Source organism: Catharus ustulatus, chromosome 16 (genome assembly GCF_009819885.2).
Source record: "Catharus ustulatus isolate bCatUst1 chromosome 16, bCatUst1.pri.v2, whole genome shotgun sequence".
Lineage (NCBI taxonomy): Eukaryota > Metazoa > Chordata > Aves > Passeriformes > Turdidae > Catharus > Catharus ustulatus.
Genome location: NC_046236.1, coordinates 3256973 through 3275149, shown reverse-complemented (window position 1 = coordinate 3275149; position 18177 = coordinate 3256973). Strand labels below are relative to the sequence as shown.

General features: G+C 46.2%; 1 protein-coding gene across 5 annotated transcripts in view; it reads left to right on the top strand.

The window, feature by feature from the left end:
- The window catches only part of GSG1L (GSG1 like), a 54991-nt gene that overhangs the window by 18604 nt on the left and 18210 nt on the right, over window positions 1-18177 (top strand). For all 5 annotated transcript variants that reach the window (XR_006163069.1, XM_033074190.2, XM_033074189.2 and 2 more), the window contains 2 exons: window positions 13510-13662; window positions 17637-17748. Coding sequence is in view for 4 of the 5 variants with exons in the window: in XM_033074190.2 (XP_032930081.1) it covers window positions 13510-13662; window positions 17637-17748 (265 nt within the window). In the remaining variant the exon portion in view is untranslated. The remainder of the gene's footprint in view (window positions 1-13509; window positions 13663-17636; window positions 17749-18177) is intronic.

Below are 18177 nucleotides of genomic sequence, written 5' to 3'. Positions count from 1 at the left end.
TGAAGGGTGTTCAGGTACATTTCAGGCAGACAAAAATGGACAGTGGGTCACAGGTTTTCACACTTTTATAAGTTTGGGCCATTTGCATATTGGGGGTTAATTTTCCAATTACAGCTTCAGGTAATGAAGGCATTGACCCCAAGTTTGCTCCCCCAACTCACTTTTATTTACATTTCTCAGGGCCTGGGGCACTGAGGTGTCCTTGATTTCCAGTCTGGAGAGGAATTGTTGTGTCTGCCCAAAATGGGAAAGCAGCAGCTCACACTGTGTGTGGAGTTTAGAGTTATACACTAAAGCATTACAGGATTACAAATATATGAAAAATATAAAAGCCCAAATCCTAAGGTATTATCAGGAGCAGGGCAGAGAGCCACACAGCTGAAAGCTGCACTTTTCTGTAATACAGTGGGGTATTTTGTGCTTTTTTGTGCAGTATTTTGTGCTTTTTAGTGCAGCTGCCAGAACAGCAGCAAGATAGCGAAGTTCTGGAAAGTTCTGAACAAGGATGGGAGTAGGGCTGCATCCTGAAGGAGAGACACAGGAGGAGAGAGCATGGACAGTGACAGGGTGGGAGAGCAGCTGCAGAGGCTCTGGGGAAGGGAAGCTCCCAGCCTTCCCCATCCAGGGCTGGGACAGGCACAAGGTGCCTGCTCTAAAGGCACTGGGGTGGTTCTCTGCTTCATCCACTTTCTCAGAAACTTCATTATGGTGCATAATGCTTGGTGGCATCACCCACACACTTTCCAAAACAGCATTTAGTGTTTTACTTTTAGGATTTCTTTCAGTTGTGTGAAATGCTGTCAGCATTTTTTTTTTTCAGGAGAATTTTAGAGTTGCTGCATGATGTCAGTGCATATTTCTAGAGGATTCTATTTTCCTTTTTTTTTTGAGGAAGGAAGGCTCTTTCTGTATAGTGTAATAAAGAAAATTCTATCTATTTCAGAAGACTTTCCATGGAGTTGTAAGGCATATTGACAGAAAGAGAGGGGAATGCTTTGTCAGAGATGGAAAGTGCTGACCATCAGACTCACAAACACAACCAGGATAAATTCCACAACTGAACATCAAGTTGGACACTGCAACATGGTGGATCTGGAATTTTCACCATCAGCCTTGTACTCTTCAGAGCTACTTTCACCACATGTGAAGAGAAAATTGATACCTGAGTTACTTTCATTGAAGAATTCTTTAATGTCTTGATTTAATCTGCTCTTTTCCAGTTAGAAGGAGCTTCCCATTCCTTTAACTTCTTCATCCCCTCTCTCGGCATTGACTTTAATGGTCAGAGGCTTATCAACTACTCAGTCCCAGGCAGTCCAGGTCAATGAGAAAGGATGAAATACAGTGAATAGCAAATCTGAGTTCAGTTCAGACATTGTGGTTTTCACAGGCAATCCTGTAACTGGGAAATTTGGGACTAAACTTATCTTCAAAATAAGACTGCAACTTACTCATTTTCTGTACATATTCTTAGCATCACTTACCACCAAAAAGTGGTTGTTTATCTGAAATGTCTCTGCAATACAAGTTCCATTACTGCAGCTGAGCACTCAGGTTTCCCAAAGTTTTCCTTTCAGCTGGTTTTCCCTGACCCAAAGAGAATCCCTGTCTGACCAACTTCTAAGCTAAATACAGGCTCTTGAAGCTCATGCCTGTTTCTGAGCACATCATCTTTCACTTTTAAGACATGTTAGGAACAAACTCAGTGCTGTTGAGTCCACCACCAATTAACAGCAAGGTGGTGTTAAACTCCTGCAGATTATTTAAAACCTTCTGCTATAGAGGGAGAAAAACTATCATAAAAACTCACAGTAAATAAAACCATCCATGATGAGGTCTAGTCACATCCTTACCACAAACCTTGCATTCATAAATGAAAATTCTTACAGTAAAAATCTAATCGTTTGTGGCTGAGCTTCCTATCTTTATGCATTAGTGCTGATCTCCAGTGTAGCTGGAAAATGTATCTCTGATCAGTTAATGTACCCTTTTCATATATCTCACCAATGACATCTCCTAAAAGGAGGCAGCAAAATTTGGGGCAAACAGACCCACAGTATGGTATAAATAAGCATTTCCAACCCACACTAGGAGAGCTTTTTCCTGCATTTAAGGCAGCTGCCAGCAATCTGTCAGAACCTCATAAACCTAACATTGAATTTATTAGCTGTTGCTGGTTCTTAGTGCCAAAGCTGCTTAGCAAAATCAGCTTCATGATGGTAGATATTAACTAGGAAAAAAAAAAAAAAAACAACATTTTCCTATGAGAGTTTACATTTGCTATTGATAAAAATGATGGAGCAATAGCTGGTTACAGTGGCCAGGACTTTTAATGGGCTCTCAGAGCAGCTGTTGGAACCCACTAAGTGCTCTAATTTTCACTACAGACAGGAGCAGTAAGACAGCAAATATTCCCAATAGGAGCTGGAAGAGAGCTGTCAAAGTAAGCTGGACCTGATATTTCAGTTCTCAATTGCTTCTGGGATATTCTCCACAGAACTTTATCAAAGTTTTGTTGCTGCTGAATATTTTGCTGCCTGAGGAAGGAAAGGGGGACCTGTTCAGTGAGGGATGCTCTGTCCCTCGTGGTGACACCAGAACACTGAGGCTGGCACACTCCTCCTCCCATGGCACCTGCTGTCATCCCCTACCCATGGCCTCAGATCTGTGCCCAAGAGAAATCCCAAAAGGAGGATACATTCAAGAGAAAACTGAGACCAAAGATTGCATCTGGAAACCATGACACCACAATGGAGCGCAAAGGGTCCCATCAAATGATCAGATAAATGGCTCCAGTGACTCCTAAACACCACAGCTGGGTGTTCCTGCCCTGCCTTGGCTGTTGGGGATTGCAGCTCCTGCATCCTGCTCTGAATGTGTCCCTGTCAGCTGTCAGCCCCAGGGACAGCCACAGGTCGAGCCCAGCCCAGCTCCTGGGGCAAGAGCAATCAGCTGGAAGCAGCACTTGTGCTGGAAGCATCTTGCTGGAGAAGAACGGGGCTTTGCAGGAAATGTGGTGCCCCCAAGAGTTCCTGGGGTGGTGCTGGTGGAGGCTGTGACTTTGCAAGCACCTGCAGTGCCCACAGCATGGAAATGAGGGGCTCTGGCCCGAGGAGCCCTGGGGAAAGCTGCTGCAGGAACAGGCTCCAGTGTCAGTGTTGGCTCAGCACAGACACAGGGCAGGATTCCCAGGACCAGCTCCCCACAGGTGTGCTGCAGCCTGCTCCAGCTTCCTCCAGGGCTCTGCAGTGCCTGGTTTTGAGGAACAATTCCCACAAGGAATGGCGAGGCAGCAGGCCATCAGCAGCTGCCTGTATTGCTTCCTACCACTGATAAACTCCCATGCATAAGATAAACAAGGCTTTAAACCCCAGAGGCTGAGGCAAGGCAAAACCCTGCAGAAGGAAAATGCTCATGGCTAGTGAACACTGAACAGCCCAGAATCTTGCAGGGGGCCTTTTTAAATGAGAGATTGTCCTGGCAGAGGTAGGGGATGCCTCCTGCACATCCTCTACACAGCCTGTGATGGAGCATCCTGGAGAGATGAAGCAATAACAATTCTGTATAGCCTAAAAAGTGGCTGGCAGAGCTAAAGTAGCACATGGCAAACAGCAAGTAAACAAATCAAGTCTCACCTAAACACAGCACAGAAAAAAGAGAAAGCTAAGCCAGTTCTGTACGTGCTCCTAAACCAGCACTCCAACAGCAATTAGTGAGAAGAGGAAAACTAGATGCCTGATTTTAATGGATCCTGACATAATAGGTGTACCAGAAATTTGATGGGAGAAAGATAATTAGAGGGACAATAACATCTTGGTGCTGATTACACTGAAAGACAAAGCAGATGTCAGGTACTAAAGCTGAATCAGAATAACAAGGTAATGTCATTAATGAGCAACACAATCTCTGTGGATGGATTCCATGTTCAGATAAAAAAATGCAGAATTATGTTAGTGATCACCCCTTGGGACAGCTTCACAGACAGCAGGGTTAAACTTGATAGCAGAGAAGGTGTAAGGATAGAAAACAAAACAGCAGGAGCTGCAGAGACCAAGAAATGTTAGGCATGATGTAGAGACAAAATTTGGATATGAGCAGGGAGGAATTAGTGGGAAACTCGTTACTCTTGACTCACCGCTGCACTTGATTCAAAATGTTATAAGAGATCCCTTGCATGGCTGACTAACAGATTCAGCATCCTCCAGAAGCAGTAAAAGTGTTTTTAGAAGTTGTGAGGAAGGGAACCCAAGAAAAGCAAGAGCTGATTAAAATACATTAAAATGTTCAGCTAAAAGGACAATGAAGCTTGAGAACCTGAAAACCACTGGATGTAGTGCAGGCCTCTGCATGCACAAACCCTTCTCAGCCACCGAGAGACTGAGAGCAAATGGCAGATAATGATCAGTGCTGATAAATGCCAAGTGGGGAACGTGAAGAGTCATCCTACCTTTACATATATAGTGATGGGTTCTGAATTAGCTTTTCCCCTCAGGATAGAGTTCTTGGAGCGATGACAGACACTTCTATGAAAACATTAATTCACTGCTCTGCAGAGATTAAGATGAAAAAGAAATATTAGGATCATTGTAGGAAACAAAGAACAAAACAAAAAAGTCACCATGCCACCACAAGCACTCATGATGTACCCACCTGCAGCTCCCTGTGAGCACCTCTCATCCCTCCCCTGCCAGCCCCAGCTCAAAGCACTGACAATAAAATTTAAAGACATTGAGAGAACAGTGATATTTATGGTCAAAAATAGGGAAATACTTGTTTGTATGAGAAGGACAACGCAGAGCAGATTTCAGGCTAGAAAAAAAGACAAATGAGACTTGTAACAGCCAAGTTAAAAAACAAACCTCCTTTTTTATGTACTGGGTAGATGTTCCCAAGAAGAAAAACAGAGGATCAATTTTCTAAGAGGAGCATTTAGAGACCTGCATCAGTAAAAAGAAATGTAACTGGGTCTCTCAAAAGAACTGTATGCTTTCCAAAACAGCCTCTATATTCTTCTTGAATACTTCCTATTGCATTATTGTTCATATATCTACAACAGGATAAATTCATAGCCATACAGACAAATACCTGTGCACTTGTCAGAGGAGAGCTATGATTAAGTATGCAGGATGTGTTACTTGTACTTTATCTGTGTTTTCTTACACATCTGTTATGAATCACTGAAGTTAGTTTTTAAAGGCAATTAGACTTACAAAGATGAAACCATTCTTACCAGCAGAATTCAAGCTAAATTCCTAATGACTGAGGGAGGAAATAGTCTTGTTTTTCACACTTGGGATGCTAAAACATTGGAGAACACTGAACATCAATCATTTCTCAGCCCAGTGCTGAGGGTGGAAGTATATCCCAGGCCCTGCACTGTGGGTCTTCAAAGGGAAACACTGAGCCCAAATATATTTAGTAAGGTACATGGGATAGTCCTCCTTTAGAGTATTCTTCATAATCTCTTGCTCTACTCATTATACTACTTCTACACCAGGAAAAGGAGAATATGGATGCAAAGATATCCCCCAGTCTGCTCAGTATCAAACACAGGATTCAATCTGCTTGATGCCAGAGCCATCAAAAGTCATAGAAAACACATCACACAGAAGAGAATCATTTCATGAGTCACAGCTCCACCTCCAAAACAAAGAAACTAATGAAGAGCTAAAGCTAAACAAAATCAAACCCCAGCTTTTCCTCTCTGCCCTCAGCAGTGTCAGGTATTTCTCCTCTGGTTTCCCACATGCAGCCTCTTGTCTGGGTGCCAGCCCTTTACCTGTTCTGGCTGCCTGATTTGGGTGCCCAGAGCAGGCATTTTGGGTGGCTCAGGTGCAGTTTGGTCAGGCTGGCTCTGTGTGGCTGGCTCTGTGCTGACTCTCCCAGCGCTGTCCCCCTGCAGCAGAGCAGTGGGCAGATGGTCAGCTCTGCGCTGACGCAGGAACCAACAGCGCTCAGTCCTGCTGCCAGCCACAACAACATGCTCAGGCTTATTCTTTCCACCATTTTCTATTGATCACTCCAGTCTTTCTGGCTTGTAATTCCCAGTATTGGAACAGCAGAGAAGAGCAGATGACTAAACCCATCCGAATGGCACTGGAAAAGAGAGTGAGAGTTCCATAAAGATGGCCTTGCTGCTCTTCCCAAACAATGTGCGCAACATTTCTCAGTGTGGGCCCATTTGCTTTATTTTTTCCTCTCTTCTCCCTTGAAGAAGAGAGATTTAAGCGAGATCCAGGTGTCAGTGCCAACAAAGCCAGTAAGTCTGAACAGGCAGAGCAATGAGTCAAGAAGCACAAGGACAGCAAAAACAGACTAGGACACACACCAGCAGAACTTTTTGTTGCTGCTGACATGAGCAAGGGTAACAGCTCCCTATGTCCCACAGTGTGAATGGAGACCAAGGAGGAGGATGAAAGGGGTTTGCACAAAGAAGAGATGACACCTGCAGGGCTCCCTCTGTGCAAGTGCACACCACCCAGAACAGGGCTGGCCTCAGACATGGTTCTTCTCCTCCCACACGGGGTGACATCTGCCTAGCTCACTTCTCACAGCCTCCCTGTGCTCTGTGGCAGTTCAAGGATCTTGAGGACAATGACTGAAGCACAGGAGCACTTTCCCCCCCAGGCAGCAGCAGCAGTGTCTGGGTTAGCAGCAGTCTGTGGGGAGGTGAGAAGGTTCCCCACTCCCCAGGACAGCATTGCTTGGGCACTGATGTCTCCTGAGCTGCTCAAAAACGCAGCACTGGTTTGTCCTTCAAGTGCCACGCTCCTGATTTCATCTCAGCCAGGCATGAGGATCTCAGTGGTTATTTAGGAGCACACATTGCTCAGCTCCACTGCTTTGAGCAGACAGAAGGGTTTTGGTCATAGGATGAACAGTGATGCAGAAAACTCCCCAAAGCTTCTACTTGCCTACATCAGACTTTCTCAGATGGCTCAGGGCTGAACTGGCAGAGTGACTGGAGCTGGTGTCTCAGCTCAGACAGACCCTGGCTGTCAGGGGATGTGTGACCCTGAGTTATGAACAACTCCAAACCTCCCCCAGAGCTCTCTGCTGCCTGCAGCATTATCCCACTCTGTCCCTCTGGGCTCAGGGACAGAGTGGCAGAGTGTGACAGCTCAAGTGAGGCTGCTCTGGTCACCCCCTGAGCTCTGCTCTGGGAAGGGCTGGGGTGCAGCAGCCACAGTCCCACAGCCTGAGGCAGTGGGTGTTCCTAAGGAGGATGAATTCCCACTGAGCCATTCTGAATATGAGCTTGCCCCAATTAGGAAGCTAATTTTCTGTCTGAAAGGGCCCTCAGAAATCAATACAGATTGCAGGCCATTTCTTCTTGGGCACTGCTCAGACAGGCTGGGCTTTCAGCAGGCAGCATGACAGGTAATACATTCATTTATGGGTTTCTTTATGCTGGATAATTTCCAAGCCACTCTCCAAAATGCATGACAGACATTTCCAGGCACACAACCTCTGCCTTTGCTGGGTATAACATGGTTAACATGACTCAGCAGCATCCTTCAGGAATAGCAATATGACTGTCCCTGAAGAAATTCTTTAAGAGCACACAGCTCATGTTTATGGATTCAAAATGCTTTGAACTCGCCCAGAAATTCCTCTGTTGGCCACCTCTTCAATGTTTCCTTGAGAACATGCACCAACACTGGATCTTTGACAGTCACTTCCATGGCCTGACCAGCCTGAAGAGCATCCAGAAGAGGATTTCATTATTTCACCTGGAGATAGGACCTCAAAATTTGGCATCAGATCCCGTTAGCATAGTGAGCTGGCACCAAAACCCAACGTTTCTGATTTGACAAGTATGCACCAAACTCCATGGCTGCATGTGACTGTAGGCAGTAGGAGGTACAGATGTGATTTAAACTCTCCAGAACTGGTTTCTTGGCCACATGAATCTCAAAAACTCAACAGTAATTGAAATTATGGAACTTTGGCATTCCAGAAACAGCAGCAAATGTTTCTTTATCATCCTGCACATAATCCCATTCAGATGTCATCCAAGTTCTTGGTATTTCAACCCAAATTGACAACAAGCAGGAGGATTTTTTTAATAATGAACACAAGAATCATCTTGGCATTCTGTAGGGAAGGAGCACAGAAGAACGTGTCAGGGTTGCCATGCCTCAGTTTAACCAGAGCTCTCTCATGGAAAGGATGAACTGTTGCTGCTTTGTGTCAGGAAATGGCAGTGCATTTGAACAAGCAATGACCTTTGGGTATCAAGCAGTCAAACTCAGACCTCCTGGAAGTCATTAGCAATGTGTTCTTTGGTTCCTTCATCAGGAACTCACTGAATGCCTAAGCAGAACTGCCATGATTTCATCAGAGCCCTGTTCCACAGGAAGCTCAGACTGCAGCTCCCTGGTTCATGACACTGTGTCCACTCACAGCACCTTCCTCAGTGGCCAGGGCTGACCTGAAATGGTTTCAGGTCCTGGGAAGGGCTTTGTGAGACTCACTGCAGGCTGAGGTAAAGATTCTTTCTCTCACTGTCAGACAAAACTTTCCATTTGTGTCATCTGTTGAGGACTGTCTGCAATATCCTTTTTCTAACTCCTGGGCTCAGGCAGATGCACTCAGGTTGATCACCACCTTTGCAGAGCTGCATTCACAGCTGTGGATCTCCTTTCAAAACGCTGCTGCTCTCTGCTGTCTGACAGAAAGGCAAGGCACTGATCCTGCCAGATGTTTCATGGATCATTTGAGCGCCTAAAACCCCAGTGATCTTGTGGGTAACAGTTCTCCTCTCAGTCACAATGAAGAGTACGTTCACTTCACTGGAGAGTGCTGGAAAATTAATTTCCTTGTAACACTGCTGCTGCAGGGCCCAAATCCTTGAGGAGGTGGCACTGGTGCTTCCCACCATGAACTCCACAAAGACAATCTCTCGTACATTGATTAGGAAATAACAAAGTTCTTTAATGTCCCAGCTTCTTCCTGTCATGAAATCAGATATAAATGTGATATAATTCCTTCTGATGCAGGAGCCCTATGATAGAAGTTGATTTATATTAAATCTTTTGGTGAATCACAGATTTTTAATCTCAAATTCTGGGTGACAAGCTGAGCCCAGATCCTGTACTTTCAGGGATTTTTCTTCACAGGGTTGTTTTCCTGAAGCTGGTGATCCTTTTTCTTCCAGGGAAAGCATCACAATCTGTGCTCAGGGTCAGAGCAATCCCAGCTGGGACATACAGTATATCTGTGGGGTGGGAGCAAAGATCCAAAGTGCCCCACAGCACAGAGAAGCAGCTCTGTCATTGTCAGCAGCACTGCTGAGGAGTGACAGATTGGCTGGTGGAGAAGCAGCAGGGACAAAAATGACAGGAGAAGGTGTGTCAGAACAGGAGGTGTTGATGGTACTGATGTCAGTGGCCACCCTGATCACAGTGCCCAGCTCCCTGCAGCTTCTCAGACGCAGGATGGGAGATACAGGACAAGCTGACGTGCCACAGGGACAGGACAGACACAGCTCCCTGCCAGCTCCTGGCCAGCACAGAACAGAACATGCAAACCCAGCACGTTCTTCTCACCTAAAAAAAGCCCAGCAGGCGTGAAGAGGACTTGACAGCTGTCATCCTCTGCATGCTTCCAGGGAATCCTGGAGAGATTGGCTGAACACATCCTGGCTTGGTGCTTGCATGCTGGGTGGGCTCCTCACACACCCCCACCCTCCTGAGGAGGTGTGTGCAGGGGTGCCACTGAAACCACTGTGGGTTTAGTTTTGCTTTAAAGTCCAAGACTCTCTTTTCCTGGGAGGTCTCACATTGGAATGCCCTTGGCACAGTGGCACATCCAGCTGAGCTCCTCCCCAGCCCCTTCTCTACACAGGCAGCAGTGGGTTTGTTGTACAAACAAACATGCATAAATAGGATGGAGACTAAAAGATGAGAGGAACCTGTTGATTGATGAGAAAACAGATCCTCAGTTACAGATCATCCAGGTAGAACTCTCTGAGTGAACCAAATACTGACTCTTCTGAAAGAAAGATTTTTCATAAAAGCTGAGTTAGGCCAGACAGATCCCTGGGGCAGAGTACACAGGCTGGAGGGGAGTAAGCAGACAGAAAAGATGACAGCAGAGAAGATTGGAAAAGAGAAAAATCCCCTGGAGATCTTCTTCCCTGTCACCTGGAATGACTGAGGTCCCCTCAAGAGAAGGAGCTCTCTACCTTGCAGGAAGGAGGCTGTAAGAGGTTGCGAGTGGAAGTGATGCCAAGTGACTGCCTCATGAATCTCATGTTGAGAGAGGAGCAGTGGGAGATCACTTCACCATCAGCACAGAACAGAGAGACTCTGTCTCCTGAATTAATAACCTGAAGCAACTGCTCTGCTTCAGGCAGCCACAGGAAAATGCAAAATTCAGACACAGGTTGCATTTTCTGGGTGTTATTATTTCAGATGAAATTCAAAGTCAGAGAAGCAGGACAGGACATAGAGCTATGCAAACACTGCATGTGGGACTTGCCTTTTCCCCACATTAGAGGCACTAAAAAAAAAGGCACAGAGCAGGTATTCAGTTATATCATGAAATAAGAGAGTTCCTTGGCAGATATGAACAAAGCCCCAAAAAAGTAGTAATTGAATATGCCTCCCACAGCAAACTCACCCAGCCTTTGTGTCTCGTCAGAAAAAGGATTTACAGGAGAGCAAAACTCACATCTCATTGAGCTTTTCATCATTTCCCTGCAAGGTTATCCTGCTGGCAGAGCCACTGTCAGGGAAGCCAAAGCAGTCCCTGTGACACCAGCCACAGTCAGGTGTTCCTCCCTCCTGCTCCCTTCTCCTTCCTCAGGAGAATGAAGGACACCAGCTGGGCCTCCAGGCTGAGCTCCCAGAGCCCTCCTGTCCCTCTGAACGTGTCCCCTTGCAATGGACACACAGACCCAGGTGCTCCCACAGGGACACCTGCACCTCCCCAGCTCCCTGCTCTTCCCCAAATCCCTGCACTGGTGCCTGCAGCACCAGTCACAGGTGGGCAATAGATAGTGAGTGCATTTATAGAGCTGAGTACATCACCTGAAACCCCAGAACCATCACCCAAACCCCCAAAGCCATCCCCCAAACCCCCAGAGCCCTCCTGCAGGGCTGCACTCCAGCTTCTTGTTCCCCTTGAGCCCAGCATTTGTCCTGGTTAGATTTGAGGGGCTTTGTGACACACTCAAATCTACCAAGATCTCTCTCTATGGACCCTCCATTCCCAGGGGACTCAAGGTCTCCTCCTGATTTAGGAGCACCAGAAGCAAATCTCCTGAAGTGTGTCCAGGTCACTGATAAAAGCACCCAAGGGAATTGGCCCTAAGCCTGAGCACCAGCAGCTGATGTCACCCCGTGGCTCTCTGAGCTCTCTGAGCCCAGGGGGGCAGAGATGGAGCCACCCCTCAGGGTGACACTGCTGCAGCACTGCCCTGGTGTGCAGAGCACAGTGAGGCTCCACAGGGGCTGACTCAGGGCAGCAAACACCTGGGCAGGTGTGCTGTACATTAATATTTCAAGTGTGGGCTAGATGAATTACAGCTCATTAGTTAGAGTCTCTGCTGCCTCGGTTTGTGGGTCAGGTTTACCTCATCTAATTCTTGCAAACTCATTCTCTCATCATAGACACTGCTGGTTTGAGAAAATGAGGCAGAATCCCTTCTAAACCCTGTTGTATCTCACAGCAACACCCTTGCTCTCTCTCACTTGCATTCCTTTTTGGAAGAGTGTGCCAGTTGCCTGATACCAAATTGACTAAGAGCAGTGAGATAAGCAGCTGTTTGCTGTTGATAGATGCAATATTGCACACACAGCCACTGTGAGCAATTAAAAGCTTTATTTATTGCTATCTCTGTGGTGTGGTTTAAGAACTCAAAAGGTCAGCTACAGTGGCACCAACTAATAGCATATATTAATTAAATGTAATTATATAGATGAATTTCCAGACAAAGTATGAGCTGGGATCAGCATGGTCACCAAGAGGGCACTCAAATATTTGATAAAAGTGAGACTGCATATCTGGTTTGATAAGCTGGACTGTAGGCTTTATCACACATGTGCTCTCACAGTGAGGAGAGAAGGTATTAATATAAGTGAAGCCTGTAGCAGTCTCTATGGTTACAGCTAGCATTTTCTAATATAAGCCATTGTCTTCAGATGCTTAACTTTCCATGTTTCAACTGCTTAGGCTGAAAATTTCCATCACTGCTCATTGTTTCCAGGTGAATTCTCTAGCAATCAGGTTAGCAAATGTACTGGAGAATTCGAGCAGATTCTCATGCTGAAGCAGCAATTGGAAATTGGGCAGGGACTCAATCTTATCATCTGTTCCCATCCTCTCCAATTTACCCCATGGCTTGGTGACTTTCAGAAATCAGCAGATCCTGCTGGAGGCTTTGTGCTGGAGTTGCCAAAGGTGACATCTCCTGGTGGTGCATCCTGCTGGGCACTGCCCTGTGTTCCAGAGCCCTGCCCTGAGCTCTGCCCCCGGTCCTGCAGAGCTCAGACACAGCCCTGGCTCTCGGGGCTGCACCCAGGGGCTGAGGAAACTCGAGCCAGCCTGAGTTTTGCATCTGCAGCTCCTCAGCTGGGAGTGTTACAAACATCTGTGCCCACCTTGCTGTACTTGGGGCAGTTTCTGTGTCAGCCCCAGTGGCACAGACCCCGTGAGATGGATCTGAACACCCCGAGTCAGAACTGCCATCCTGCAGGGCTCCAGCTCCTCATCACAGCCCCAACAGCAGGCTGTGGCAAGAACTTTAAAACACTGAATATACTTTCTGTGTGGAAAAGAGGCTTGCAAGCCTGCCCAGCTCCCAGCAGCACAGTCAGGTATCCTGTGCCATCACCTCCCTGCCTGCTGCACTGTGCTCATCCAAACTGTGGCACAGGTGGGAAAATTAATTCTGTGAGCTGTGCCTTGGCTCAGAGGAGCCCAGAGGTTCTCACAGGTTCCCACAGAGGCTCTGTAGCCAAGCTGAACAAGAGCAAGCAACAGCTTCTTCCTTCTGCAGTGTCTTTGCCACCCTGCCACTCTTCACATCTTCATTCACTGCTTTTTCTATTGTTCAGAGTTTGGGCCGTGGTTTGCTGGGTTTAAACTTGTGAATCACAGAATCATTAAGGCTGGAAAAGACCCCCAAGATCATCAAGGCCAACCTTTTACCAAGTGCTCCCATGCCCCCAAACCACATTGGGAAGTGCCACCTTTACTTGTTTTCTGAACCCTTCCAGGGATGGTGACTCCATGACCTCCCTGGGTAGACTGAGCTTAGTAACTTTTTCAGTAAAAAAATTTTTCACAATATACAGTGGATGTGATAAACATTAAAAATAAAAATAAAAATAAAAACCCTAAATTACAATTGGCAACCTTAAAAACCAACCAATTTTTTTTTTTTAATTCCTAATATGTGGTTACTCCTTCATATTCCTGATTTCCTAATTAATTTTTGCCAACTGTAACCTCTTGAAAGCATTCCCCAGGTGCTGACTGGCTGCTGCTCTTTGCCCCCAGGTGTGCTGTGGCTCTCAGTGGTGTCCGAGGTGTTGTACATCATGCTGTTGGTCGTCGGGTTCAGCCTCATGTGCCTCGAGCTCTTTCATTCAAGCAGTGTCATAGATGGGCTCAAGTTAAATGCCTTTGCTGCTGTCTTCACTGTGCTTTCAGGTATGAACCTCCCCTTCCCCTTTTACCACCACACAGCAAAATTCTACAACTTTGAAAGAATAAAAAACCAGAGGCTCCAAGACTCTCTCTTATCCCCATTTGCTATCGCAATTTTTCACTATAATTTTTTTGCTCCTTTGGCACAAAGACTGCATGATAAATTTGCCTCTTGCCAGGGAGAAGTGAATATCCTCATTCCTGATTTCACAGCAGCAATGCAGTAATTATCCTTCCCCAGCCATTACCACTGCTCCAGCCTCAGCTCCATTTGCAGCATCATCACACTCATTTTCCAGAGGAAAATTAAAAACATGTAACGCTGAAAAGTCTTTTTTCTGTGTTAATCCTGAAAGTAGGTGAAGGCTGGAAAACCAAGAAAGGAGCTCATCTTGTTAATTAACAGAATTGAGAATGAAAAGAGTTCTAATAATGGCAGTGAGGGGCAGCCCCAGGAGTGGTCTGGGACAAGAACATCTCCCAGAACTGTCTGAGGCTGGTTTGGTGCTCAGTCTGTAATTGGAGCCCCTCACCAAATGAACTCGAGGAATTCACTTCTCTAAAAGAGGTCCAACCATGTGGTTAAGTGCCCCTTGACTTCTGTGAGGCTTTTCTGACTAAACCCCCCTTTCCAGGATTTATAAAGCATCCAGAGTGCCCCTGTGAGCACTCCTGCATGGACCTCTCTGGCAGAAATAATTTCTGCAATAGAAGTGCATTTCCTTCTGCTGCATTTCAGGCTGCAAGGTGTTACAACAGGCAGTGTACATTCTGGGAAGGACTTTGTATCTTCAGGGATAGCTGCAAATGGTGGGATAATAACAAAAAGAAAAGGTCAGAAATAGAGCTGAGTGACAAAAAATCTGGTAAGAACTATATATATGGTCAGAACTATAGAACTATAATATGGTCAAAGCATATTTTTCTGCTTTGGATAATTTGGAACTTTAAAAGAAATCAGTTCCATTTTCAAAATCAAACTATGTGGAATTCTTCAACATTCAATCAATTACTTCCGTGCTATTCCTCTCTCCCTTCACCATTAACTGCAGTTTTAAAGTTTTCTAAGAGTGATGAAGTTTTCTTTCCTACACAACTTTCTATTTTTATTTTGGCCTTCCCTCTTTCTAAGTACATTGCCAAGATAGTCCAAATATAAACTTCAAAATTTTACAGGGAAAAATGATAGAGGAATTGAAACAAGGACAAAACCCCAAACCCCAGTGCACTGCTAGCTGTTATTTGCAACGACAGGGATATCAGAGGAAAGAAGAAAATTATATTTATTTAAGCTTAGCTTATTTATAATGACATAGCTTAATAGAAATTAGGTAATGAAGAGGACTTTCCATTGGAGCATAACATTCCTCATTAAATTCATGCTTGAATTCCCTCATAAAAGTGCAGTGAGATCTCCACATTCTCATAGCTCAACATCTAAAGGTTAGGAACAAATATCCAGTAGTGTGGTCACTTATTGCTGTTCCTATGAGCCACTAAATAATACCCCACAACATCACCATTTTGGTATCCCTCTTAACCTTACACAAACTAAAAACCTTACATATGTCTCTCACTTAATATTTACAATAAAATATGTTAATTAATGTGATATATTCCACAAATAGCACTTCTAGTCAAAAATATGGGAAAATGCTTTTAAATACATTGTCTTTTCCAAATTTCCTTCATCTCCAGCCTTCCAAAGTTCCTTAATTTCTCCCATTACTGACACCTCCAAGCAGCTCTGGTGCTGCAGGGCTCAGATCCCAAGCCAGCTGTGACTGGTCAGTGTTTTTGCACTCCAGCACCCACATCACCAGGATTTCCCACCTGCAAACACCTCTCACCTGCAGGCATTGTGCAACCCCACAGGCATTGTGCCCTCCTTGCTGGGGAAAGGATGATCCTGGGCATGGATCTTTTGCTGATTTGTGCTACTGGCAGCTCATTTTAGCTCATTAAGTGTACAGCAAAAAGGACCAGAGGGTTTCCCTGCGGAGAACTTGGCAAGGCACAGCTAAAACAGACCAAACCAGAAGTGAATGAAGCAGCACAACAAAAGATTTGCATTATTCTGCTTTAGTCTGGATGTGGCATAACAGCACCCACAGCCCTGCTGGGGCAGACCAGCCCCACCTGCCCTGCCATTCGGGCAGATAAACAAAAGAGGTTTTGCTGGTGACCTCCTCCTCCTCACCTGGATGAGTGAGAGTCACCTCAGCCTCACACACACCACGGGGCTGGGACACTGAGCAAGGTTTGTGTGACAGAGCCCAGCAGCTCAGCCCTGCTCCTGGCTCTGAGAAACCTCCTGCTGCCTCTGAGTGACTGTGACAGCTCTCAGGGCAGGCTGTAATATTTTATTAGGGTTGAAAAATTACTGACAGGACATATTGAAACAGCAGACTCCTAACTTAACATCAAGGCACAACTGTCAGCTGAATAAAAATCCACTGATTTAAAAAGTTCAGCAAGCTCCTGGTGCATTCTGGAAATTAAATACAACCAGAAAAAAGCAAGGTGTGCAGCACTTTGCTGTGCTCCCATTAGGCCACCCACCCTGCCCAAATCTCATTTCTCCTGGAGTGAATTGCTCTTTCCACCTCCTATCTTTGCAGTGTGTCACTCCAACAGGAGGCAGCTGAGCACATCACCCCAGCTCCCTGTAACACGGTGTCTGCCTCAGCCTCTGCCCTTGTTTCTATCAAATCTGACATTTGTCTCCATGAAGGTCCTGCTCAACATGCCCACAACACAAACAGTGCCACCCCCAGAACTGCCCTGAACCATCCCATGTCTGGGACTGATGGAGTGCTTTAGGTTCTGGGAGGAAGAAGGAAAGAAGAGCCAGAAATTGGGTGTGGTTGGGGGAGGGAAATCAGGATCTTCCACGTACAGGAAGGGCAACCACGGGGAAAATTAGATGGTAAGAGAGAAAAGTAAATGAATGGTTAAAGTGTAACACACAGACCTCCCTGCTCCCACCATGGCAGAATATTGGAATTTCTAAGTGCCTTGAGCTGCCACTGCAGCACAAGAGGCTTTTGCACATCTGCAGGTGCAAGAACTATTTGGGATGCAGTGATGCAGCCCCACCTCCTTAGCCCACACTTCCCAGAGCTCATCACCCTGCACTACCCATGGCAGGAGATCCCAAATTACTGGAGCTACAAAATTCTCCAAGCCTCAGAGCTGTTCCTGACCACCACTGCTTCAAAAGTGGGGTTTGGTTATCCTCAAAGGGATGTTTAAATACAAAGTTCAGGTGGTTTTTCTGTTTAAACTGCAGGACCACACTGGCCAGCTAAGGGCAGAGCCACTCAGGCCAGCCTGTGATTTACTGCAGCCTTGTTCTTTAACACTGCAGAGCCTGAAAGTCTGATCCTCACCCAGCTGCAGCTCCCTCAGTGAGCTCTAACAGTGTCACAAAAGCATCACCAGCACTGTGCCACCAAAAGAATCCAATGGTGTCCCCTCACCACACATCATCAGGAGATCCAAGCTCCCTTCACTTCCTGCTGCAGCTTCCAAGTGTTTTATGAGTGTTCAAATTCATAAATCTCAGCAGCTGCTGGGACAAATGGTAGTATGACAGAACACATGGAGCCTGCAGTGCCTGCAGAAGCCTCTCTCCTCACCTCTCACCTGAGGGCTGTCTGTGCTGGGCTGGGACACAGCTGTGGGTGGCACAGCCCTGGGTTGCACAGCAGGCTTGCTGGGGATGCTCATTGTGCAACATTTTCTTCAACGATTTTCTTCCTTCAACTACTCTTTTATTGAGAATTCAGAACGATGTGAAATAATGAGCTCTCAGTCACATCTTCCCTCTGCCCATGCAGCTCCCTCCTCCACAGCAGAACAGGAGGCATAAAAGTACAACAAAGACTTTTTTGGAGCTCTCTTGAGCAGTAGCTCCCTCAAGAATGATAAAAAACGTTGGCACAAAAATTCCTGTTCTACTCCCTGCTTCCCAGGTCTCTTGGGGATGGTGGCACACATGATGTACACTCAAGTTTTCCAAGTGACCGTCAGCCTTGGGCCGGAGGACTGGCGACCGCATTCCTGGGACTACGGATGGTCCTTCTGGTGAGTGCCACCCGTCCATCTCCTCCATCAGCCTGCTGGGATGGACACAGCACGTCCCCCTGTCAGGAATCCCTGGGGACTTCCAGCTGCCAAAGCTGCAGGAGCAGGAGCCCCCAGGGCCGTGCAGGTTTTGGGGTGTGGGGACAGTTCTGGGTGGCCGAGCAGCAGCTGTGCTATCAGCAGGTACAGAGCATTTGTAAATAAACAGCACCCACAATTACCAACACAGATTGAGCACTCTCATTAAAGTTCAATTTAGGAACATAATTGCCATGGCATTTCTGAGACTTTTAGCTTTTTTTTTTTTTCTCCTTGTTTTTAATTAATGTCTCAGTTGAACCTTACGGTGCAGCTTTGAACAAAACTGCAGAGGAAGGTGCAGTGCTCCTGGCACCATGAGATTTCCCTGTGGATCATGAGGAGAAGGGT